Below are 10,474 nucleotides of genomic sequence, written 5' to 3'. Positions count from 1 at the left end.
ACAAAACAATATGGTGAGCTAGTAACTTTACTGGACCGTGATTAATTCGTTTGTGGGCTGGATAAAGAAGACGAACCCTAACATTCATATGATATATAAAGAAAAAAAGAAGGGAGAGAGTGGTTTCTATTGTCCGGAAGAGCCGTGGGTTTTAGAAAGGAGATTTTCGAGGCAGCTAGGTTTGGACGTGGGGGCTACTAGTTATTATTGGAGGAGCTGCAAGAGACAAAAAGGAGCACAGCAAAAAAAAGAGTCACACGAAAATTATTATTAATTCTTTGTGAACCAAGAAAGAAGTCAACGGAAGTAAGGTACAACAATTAGTGGTGGTGGTGGTGGTGAATATTATTTATTTGGAGATGCATACTCTTTGTTATCTGTTTTCAATTATGGTTGTCATGGATTTTTCTATTATTTGCGAGTTTGTTAATATTATTATGAGTAGCTAAACTCATTAGAACTACCTAGGTTTGGTTTATTGACGATTGTTTTGGGTTGGCAAACGAACATATAATTTATTTTCTATTGTCAAGTTCATATTATTGTGATTTTTTTTCTATGATTACTATTGAATTTTGTCAATAATACATTAATTAAACCCTGTGGGATTTTATCTATACCAGAATTAGTTTCGTGTTTGGTTTAGGATTGCATGCTAGACTAATTACTTGGTGTTTTTGGTCGTTTATGGTAGACGTCACCATAGGGTTTGATTGGTTAGAGTTGTTCATCTCAGTAGTTCATCTCCTTTTAGTCGGACCAAGATTGGAAGCAGTTTATCTCTTTGGTCTAGTCGATTTAGTTAGCCCTTGTGAGACCTCGTTCGGTTTTCTAGCCGTTGATTAGGTTAATTTGTAAGCTGAATTATTTAATCTTTAATATAGAATTATCCCTTATTCTATAGGTTTGTTAGGATTACGAGCCTTAGAGAAATTTGTGATTTTGATACGGACCAAGTAATAAATCATTAGGGTACTTAGAAAATCAACCGCACTTTACCTATCTTTCTAGACGTTTTTAGGGGTCTTTAGTAAAACTGACCGTGGGGACCTATTTTCCCTTATTATTGTCTATTTAGATCATCCTTAGAACCCGGGTTTCATGTGTTCGTTGTCACCCGAGCATCGTCGATAGTCGTTAAGATTCCTTACCTAGGTGGTTCCCCTTCATCATATTTGAGAACTCTGTTAGTGTCGTTAGTGTCGTTAAGTTTTCCCGTTAGCTCCGTTAAGTTAAGTAAGTTAGCTAAATTAGTTTAAATTAATTAAAGACAGAATTACAAATTTTGTCCTTTAAAAAAAGCCAAAAACCGGTTCGTGTCCTTTTCTAAGTTTCCTTGCAGGCGGTGTACTTTAAACTTTTTTTTCTACACGTTATGTCCTTTACGCTAACTGAGTTAGAAAAACTCAGTTAAATGCCCTCACGTGAGACGCATGTGAGGGCATTTTTGTCTTTTCACCTGTACCTGCAACCAGTCACCTACATCACCACCGCCGTCTTCTTCTTCTTCTTCTTCTTTTCCCGCTCCGACCGATACCACCATTAATATAATACATACCTCCCATTTCCTTCAATTTCTCACACAGCTAGTAAAACAATCATGGGGCTTCCTTATATCCCCACCGTAATCATCCTCCCTAGGGTTAAACAACCATCGCCCCCCCCCCCCCCCCCCGCCATCAGCACACCCCTAGGGTTCATATCGTTCTCGTCTCCGATTAAGGCAGTAGAGATGGTTCTGTTATTAACAGTCGCTACCATCTTCATATCTGCTTCAGGCGGCGGAGATGGTGACAACGAGATTAGGAAAGAAAGATGTAGCAGTGAAGCTATTGTGGGCGGGGAACAAGACGATGATGGCGGCCGGCGAATGGTGACGAAGAACAGCCCCGTCGCCGGATCTGAAGATCTGGAACGACCCAGATGGGGTTTGGTGATCTAGGGTTTACGATAGCGACTTGGACATTGGGTATAAAGAATCGGGTCAAGAGAATCGGGTTGTTAATTTACGATAGCGACTTGACATTGGGTAAATATAATTGTTTCACAAACAATTATATTTTTCAAAAATCAGTAAATTGAAATTGCTTTTATGGTGTGCTTACATTCTGGTCAAGAGAATCGGGTTCTAGTTGAAGATGGATCTGGGTTTGTGGGTTCTCCGGCGAGTTGGATCTGGAAGATGGATCTGGGTTTGTGTCTTCTCCGGCGAGTTTGACCGGAATCTGGGTTTATGGGTTCTCCGGCGGTGGCTGGTGGCGGAGCTATGGTGGCGGTGGTGATCCCTTGGCGAGTTTGACCGGAATCTGGGTTTATTTAGAGGTGTTCATATCTGAAGAAGAAGAAGTTGCAGGGTAGGCAAAAAGACAAAAATGCCCTCACATGCGTCTCACGTGAGGGCATTTAACTGAGTTTTTCTAACCCAGTTAGCGTAAAGGACATAACGTGTAGAAAAAAAAAGTTTAAAGGACACCGCCTGCAAGGAAAGGACACGAACCGTAATTTGGCTTTTTTTAAAGGACAAAATTTGTAATTGGGTCTTAATTAAAATAGAATAAAAAAAGATAATTAATTAAATATTGTTATTAGGCAGTACTTATTTAGGGTTTAGTATCCGAGCCACCTCACGTGTCCTTGAGTTCGATATCCGGACTTTCTTATCTCTTTGCTACGCGCGACTGGTACACTTGCCGATTGTGTGAACTAGGTTAGGTTGTCTGGTTTTAAAGCTTAGTTGCGAACCGCATTTTATTTATATATATTTTCGCACATCAAGTTTTTGCGTCGTTGCCGGGGACACGGTTTGAGGAGATTAGAGAACGACCCGAGTTGGGAACTTGCCTGTTTATTTTTGTTTTCTAGTTTAGATTAGTTTAGCTTAATTAGTTTCATTTTGTTTATTTTCGTTTAGTTAAGGGCTCTACGTGCTACTTGAAAAAAAATTATTTGCCTTTTATTTGAGCTTACACCTGTTTATCTCACTAGTGCATGCCACACACACGTTCGCAGGGACCATCCGAGTTAAAACCTTTTTCCGAACCCGAACGTGAGTTTCATAGGCGATCTAAGGCACCACCAAAAGCAAAAGAGAGGACCGTTGCAGACCGGGCCCGTCCGGCCAATGCTGGCGCGAGATCCAGCATCATTCCACCTGCCATCGCGGTAAACACGAATTGGCAGATTCCATCTAATATTCTAAACACTATTTCACACTCTGCTCAACTTCACGGGTTGATCCACGAAAACCCACATTCTCATCTCACTCACATTGCTCGTATCTACGATTCATTCAATCTCACCGGCGTTTCCGAAGATGCTATCAAGCTTCGTGTCTTTCCATTCTCACTCGTTGATCAGACTAGCCAGTGGCTTGAATCCCTCCCACAGGGGTCCATAGCTACTTGGGCCGCCATGCAAGCCTAATTCTTCGAAAAATACGATCCTCCGGCTAAAGCCGCTCGTTTGCGTAATCAAATCCATTCTTTCCAAATGGAGGATACCGAGACGTTCTATGAGGCATGGGAGCGATTTAAAAATCTTCTAGCATTATGTCCGAACCATGGCCTACAAGACTGGGCAGTTGTCGAGAAGTTCTACAACGGAGTGACATATGCGACGCAGAGTATGCTTGGCACGGTTGCGGGAGGCAACTTTGGCGACTAAGGATACCGATGAGTGCATACCCTGTTCAATGGGTTAGCCATGAGTGGATACCAGCGACCACCCGCTAAGAGTTCTAAGAGCGTCGACTCTATATCACATGGCATACATCCGGTCGACACGAACACCGCACTTACTTTACAGGTTGAGGCGTTAAAGAAGATGGTGAAGGACCTGCAGGTGAAGAGTTAGCTTTGCGAGATTTGTAGAGGGGGCACGATACAAATCAGTGCCCCGTAGGTTTCAGGAAGAGGCTATTGACTTCATAAGCTATCCAAACCGAAACCAAAATTCCTATAATTCGGAGGAACGGAAATCAATCCGCTTTCCAACAACGTCAAAGCCTATTTCAGGATTCCGTCGAGGGGGCCGAGCAGTGGAGAGAAGAAACCCACCTTAGAGGAGATGACGGCACAGCAGACGCAGATGTTATCCCAGCTCATAACACGAGAAGATTCCCGTCATAAGGAAACCCAAGAGAAATTCCGTGAGCACGAAACCTTCATGAAAAATCAGGGAGCATATAGAGTGGCAGATGGGAGAGATAGCTAGTCGTTTAAATAAGAGGCCGCCGGGTACACTTGCGAGCAATACCGAGCAAAACCCGAAGGGATTCGCGAAAGCTGTGATTACTAGGAGTGGTGTAGGGGCACGTGACGAGCCCGTGATTCAGAAGGTGACTACAGAAGGAGTCATCGAGCAGCCTGCGGTCGATGGAGAGGAGCAGGTAGATGAGGAGACTCAGATGGATTCTCCGCCGGCCAAGGTGCACCAGAGGCGCAGCCCAGCAAGTACAGCACAGGCCAAGAAGCTATCCAAACCACCACTAAGAGTTTATAAGCCTAAATTGCCATATCCTGGGAGACTTCAGATGGATAGAGACGAAGAGCAGAACGCTAAATTCTTAGAACTTCTTAAGCAGCTTCATCTAAACGTTTCATTCCTTGTGGCACTTACTCAAATGCCTAAATACGCAAAGTTCCTCAAGGACAGTCTTATGAATAAGCAGAAGTTAGCCGAAGTCTCTTCCATTCCTCTTAGTGCTGGATGCTCTGCCGTTTTGCAGAGCAAGTTTCCAAAAAAGATGGCCGATCCTGGGAGTTTCACGATTCCTTGCATCTTAGGCGATGATACGGTTAGTCATGCGTTGGCCGATCTTGGGGCCAGTATTAATCTGATGCCGTATTCTGTTTTCAGTAGACTAGGTCTGGGCGAGCCAAGGCCCACTAGGATGAGCATTCAGCTCGCGGACCGATCCGTGAAATATCCGCGCGGGATAGTTGAGAACATGCTCGTTCGCATTGGTAAATTCATCTTCCCGGTGGACTTCGTCATTCTTGATATGAACGAGGATGATAGTGTTCCTCTCATTCTAGGTAGACCTCTTCTAGCCACCGAGCAGGCGTTGATCGACGTTCGCAATGGCAAACTCATTCTTTGAGTCGGGGATGAGAATGTCACGTTTGACGTTCGAGAATCACTCAAGCATCCCAAATCGGCTAATGACTCCGTATATTTCATTGATACGATCATGACTCATGTGGGGAAGTTTTTCAGTGACATTTGTGGAGGCTCCGCCTTAGACACACAGATTCTAGATATGGAGATCCCAGAGGTTGAGATGGTCGCCATGACCGAACAGCCCTCTAATGCTGACGTCGAGTCATCCTCCCTTGATTCTAGCGTATCGACTGAGATCGTGCGAGTTGATCCAAAGGACCAACCTTCCGTCGAGAGTCCTCCTTCTTCCTTAGAGCTTAAATATCTACCCACTCATTTGGAGTATGCGTTTCTGGATGAAGAGAGGAAGCTGCCAGCGATTATTGCTTCTGCACTGATGGAGGGCGAGAAGATGAAGTTGTTGAAGGTGCTCAGGGCGCACGTGTAGGCCATTTCTTGGAAGATTATTGACATCAAATGTATAAACCCCTCATTTTGCACTCATCAAATCCTCATGGAGGATGATTTCAAAACCGTTGTTCAGCCTTAGAGAAGGCTAAATCCGAAGATGCAAGAGGTGGTGAAGAAAGAGATTATCAAACTCCTTGATGCAGGGATCATATTTCCCATTTCTGATAGCCCCTGGATTATTCCTGTTCAAGTGGTTCCGAAGAAGGGTGGCATGACTCTCGTCACCAATGAGAGGAACGAGCTCATTCCCACTCGGACTGTGGCTGGTTGGAGAGTCTGCATCGACTATCGCAGAATGAACGATGCCACCAGGAAAGATCACTTTCCTTTACCATTCATTGAACAGATGCTGGAGCGTTTGGCATGTCAGCAGTACTACTGCTTCCTTGATGGTTTCTTCGAGTATTTTCATATCCCGATTGCTCGAGATGACCAGGAGAAAACCACATTAACTTGTCCTTATGGCACGTTTGCCTATAAACGTATGCCCTTCGGACTTTGCAACGCTCTAGCCACATTTCAGAGATGCATTGTGGCTGATGTGTTGTAAAACACTCGTATTTTTCGCACGTTTTATCTACGTATTATATTATATTTTATATGTTTTAACTCGTTTTAGATAGGTTTTACATACATTTATTAATCTTGTAGGTTTTGGGTAAAAGAAAGGAAGAAACCGGGACTTTTCGAGCATTCTACAAGCATTTTACGCATACGTTTTCAAGTAAACAACTCAAGACCCGACCCATATGCATCATGGAGGCCCAAGACCATATTATATTATATTATATAAAAAAAATAAAAACCCTAGGGCTGTGAACAGGTTCCGATCGGCAGCAGGAGGAAAGAAAGAAAAAGAGAAAAAGTTTTTTGGAGCTAGGGTTTGATCGTGTAGCGGCTAGGGAAGGAAGAAGACACAAGAACCAAGCCTCAGGAAGGTTTTTCATCAGTTGCAGCAGCCAAGAACAGCCCGGAATTCATTCATATCCTTACATCTTTTTCATTGTTCATATACTTTGATTTACTTATTCAATTTATTAGTAGTTTTGCAATTACTTGGGATATTGACTTGTTATTGATTAGTATTGGTTATCGAATGTTTGAATTGATTTTTAAGATGAGTTTAATGATGCTTTTATTTAATGTTCATGGCTGTCCAAAGATGATTATTGGCTAAACTTGTTAGTTCCACATAGGAATGATGATTCTTGTTAGTGTTTGATGAGCTTTTTGGATTGTTTGATTGATAGACTTGAATTGCTATTGTAAAGTTTGATTTAGACATGAAATAGGTTGTGTTTAAGGGCTGGAAATTTTGGTGATTCATTGCATAAACCTCGTGTGTTGATTGATTAGTTTTGTGTTGATTGATCGGTGCATTGTTTGATTCTAGACTTTGTGTTTAGGGTTTGTTTGCGGTAGGAACAACCGTAGGGTTTTGTTGCGTGATTAATTGGATTAAGTACAGCGGTTAAACACCTTCCTTGAGACCGAGAGGTGATAGGAAGTTAGGGTTGTCTCAGGTTTAGGAATTTTGAGCGACTAGTTGATCTATTTTGGTTTAAGTTGAATTGTTCCTCTATCCTTGGTTGTGTAGTATTCATTACCATTAGGGTCAAGTGTTGGTGAGACCGAGAGGTGATCTTCATTAGAACACGTTAGCAATTGGTTCCCGGTTTGGTCGTTTTAGCCGATTTTGAGTAGTTAGGGTTTTTTGTGTGAGACCGAGAGGTAATCCAGTGAGCCCGAGCGATCCTTAGTCGTGTCATCTTTAGGGACCGGTGTCTAGATATCATTCAATCCATTAGCTTGTTAGGCCTACAATTTGATTCAGACATAGGTAGACGTTTTTCTCCATTCCTAAGTTAACATAGTTTGTTTCCCGTTAAGTTTTCTATTTTTGGTAAGTTTTGTTAGTCAGTCTAGTTAGTTCAGTTAAGTATTTAAAAATCAAAAATCAATATAATTATTATTCTAAGGTAGGTCTTGTCTAGGGTTAGTGATCTTTAGCGTTCTGACGTGTCCACGTGTTCGATACTCGGACTTCCTAAGTCTATACTACTTGCGATCGGTACACTTGCCGGTTGTGTGTGGTTTTAGGATTTTCGTTTTAATATTAAAGCTTAGTTGTGAGGGTCATATTTATAGGGTTATTAGACACACATCAGTGGCTATCTTTCACGACATGATTGAGGACTCCATGGAGGTTTTCATGGATGCCTTTTCAGTGTTCGGGAGTTCCTTTGATCATTGTCTCTCTAATCTTGAAAGATGATGTCTCGTTGCATTGATACCAACCTAGTCCTTAACTAGGAGAAGTGTCATTTCATGGTGCGTGAGGGTATTGTCTTAGGGGCATCGAATCTCGAATGTGGGGATTGAGGTAGATCGTGCAAAAATTGAAACAATATCTAAACTGCCCCTGCCAACTTCCGTGAGATCTATTCGAAGCCTTTTGGGTCACGCCAGATTCTATCGTCGTTTTATCAAAGATTTCTCAAAAATTGAACGACCCATGACCAAACTTCTTGAGAAAGATGCTCCATTTGTCTTTTTTAAGCAGTGTATCGAGGCATTTGATCTTTTAAAAGACAAACTCATTAACGCCCTGATCATGGTTGCTCCCGACTGGACGTTACCATTTGAGTTGATATGTGACAAGAGCGATTAAGAAGTCGGTGCCGTTCTTGGACAGCGGAAGGAGAGACACTTCCATCCGATCTACTATGCGAGCCGGACCTTAAACGACGCTCAGTAGAACTACACCACCACCGAGAAAGAGCTGCTAGCTGTGGTGTTTGCATTCGATAAGTTTAGGTCCTATCTTGTTCTGTCCAAGACCATTGTTTACACGGATCATGCCGCTATTCGATATCTCTTCAGTAAGCAGGATGCTAAGCCTCGTCTTATCCGTTGGATTCTGCTACTTCAAGAGTTTGATATAGAGATCCGTGATAAAAAGGGGGCTGAGAATGTGGTGGCCGATCATTTGTCACGTCTGGAGAGAGCCGAAGTTGAAGATGAAGTTGTTGAGCTCGATGATTGTTTTCCTACCGAGTGTTTGATGTTTGTTAAGGCATAGGATGTCGGTTACCCTTGGTTCGCCGATATCGTGAACTTTCTTGTTGACAGGTCTATCCCGAAAAAGATGTCTCACCAGCAAAAGAAGAAATTCTTTGCTGATGTTAAGTTCTACATCTGGGATGATCCGTATTTGTTTCGTATCGGTGCTGATCAGCTTGTTAGGAGATGCGTGGATGCTAAGGAGGGATGACAGATTTTGAGCCATTGTCACGAGGGACCAAAAGGAGGGCATCACGGTGCGAGCCTTACCGCGAAGAAGGTATTTGATGCTGGATTTTATTGGCCGTCAGTGTTTAAAGACGTGTATACTTTCGTTAGAGGTTGTGATCGTTGTCAGCATATCGGTAATATCTCATCACGGAATGAGATGCCTCAGAATTCTATTCAGGTTTGCGAGGTCTTTGATATTTGGGGTATTGATTTCATGGGCCCATCCCTGTCATCTCGTGGAACAAGTACATACTCATGGCTGTTGATTATGTCTCAAAGTGGGTCGAGGCCAAAGCCTTGCCCACGAATGATGCCAGGGTTGTAGTGAGATTTCTGAAGGCTCTTTTCTCTCGGTTTGGTGTTCCGAAATCCTTGATCAGTGATCGAGGTACTCACTACTGCAATGCGTAGATGGGGAATGCGTTGTAGTGCTATGGGGTCACCCATCGGCTTGCAACCGCCTACCACCCACAGACTATTGGGCAGGTGGAAGTGAGTAACTGGGGCATTAAATGCATTCTTGAGAAGACGGTTGGGCTAAACCGAAAGGATTAGTCCGATAAGCTAGATGACACTCTTTGGGCTTTCCGTACAGCATATAAAACTCCGACCGATTCTACACTGTTTCAGATGATTTATGGGAAGGCCTGTCATCTGCCCGTCGACATGGAGCATCGTGCCTCATGGGCACTTCAGACGGTTAACCTTTATCTTTCGACAGCCGGAGATCATCGTTTTCATCAGCTGCATGAGTTGGAGGAGCTTCGTGATCATGCATATGCGCATTCATATAATTATAAGCAGAGGACTAAGGAGTTGCATGATCGAAAGCTACGAGGTAATAAACAATTCAAATGTGGGGACACCGTACTTCTTTTTAATTCCCGATTGAAATTATTCCCGGGAAAGCTTAAGTCCCGATGGTACGGACCGTACACGGTCAAGGAAGTCTTTCCGTATGGAGCAATTGAGATTGAAGATAAAAACGGGAGCTTCAAGGTTAATGGTCACCGTCTCAAACATTATATCGGGGAAAAGGCGGAAGAAAGGGAAGACGTGGTCTTGCGCCTCACAGCATTTGACGCATAGGCGTGATGGAGGGGTCAGGCTGGGGACCCGCTAAACTAAGCGCTCTCGGGAGGCAGCCCAATTTGTAGAGTTTTGTAGTTATTTTGTTTATTTTATTTTATGTTCAGGATATCTCTCTAATAACGACCGCTCGTACTCAATCTCCATTCAAGTTGGTCGATTTCAGAAGTATTCTATATATATATATATATATATATATATATATATATATATATATATATATATATATATATAAAGTAAAATAAAAAATAAAAATCCAAAAAAAAAATCATAAAATGCAAAAATACAAAAATATGTTTATTTCTTATATATTCTTTTTGTTTTGTACGCCGCTATATGCGAGCGAGTGTGGTTTAGTACAGATGGTATCTATTCGCATGATAGCTCTGACGGCGTTATGAAACCTGCTCCCGAGGATCACAAGATTAGAAGACACAGCTATTTACCATGAGAGTATTAGTTCTTTTCTTTCGTATTTTTAATTTCTAGAATAGTTTTATTTTTATTTCTTTTTCTTATT

The 10,474-nt window shown here is 42.4% G+C and overlaps 2 protein-coding genes across 2 annotated transcripts; both read left to right on the top strand.

Annotated features, from left to right (window-relative positions):
- Positions 1–4,195: 4,195 nt before the first annotated feature.
- On the top strand, positions 4,196–5,101 carry LOC143560564 (uncharacterized). The gene has a single exon (XM_077048845.1). It carries the CDS (start codon positions 4,196–4,198, stop codon positions 5,099–5,101), a length of 906 nt encoding a protein of 301 aa, XP_076904960.1.
- Positions 5,102–9,531: 4,430 nt separating this feature from the next.
- On the top strand, positions 9,532–9,954 carry LOC143560563 (uncharacterized). The gene has a single exon (XM_077048844.1). It carries the CDS (start codon positions 9,532–9,534, stop codon positions 9,952–9,954), a length of 423 nt encoding a protein of 140 aa, XP_076904959.1.
- Positions 9,955–10,474: the final 520 nt, after the last annotated feature.

Source organism: Bidens hawaiensis, unplaced genomic scaffold (assembly GCF_021521415.1).
Source record: "Bidens hawaiensis isolate Kalapana, Puna unplaced genomic scaffold, B.hawaiensis_p1.1 tig00020412_1, whole genome shotgun sequence".
Taxonomy (NCBI): Eukaryota; Viridiplantae; Streptophyta; class Magnoliopsida; order Asterales; family Asteraceae; genus Bidens; species Bidens hawaiensis.
The sequence above is the reverse complement of the archived record's forward strand: the minus strand, read 5'-3'. Positions and strand labels throughout refer to the sequence as shown.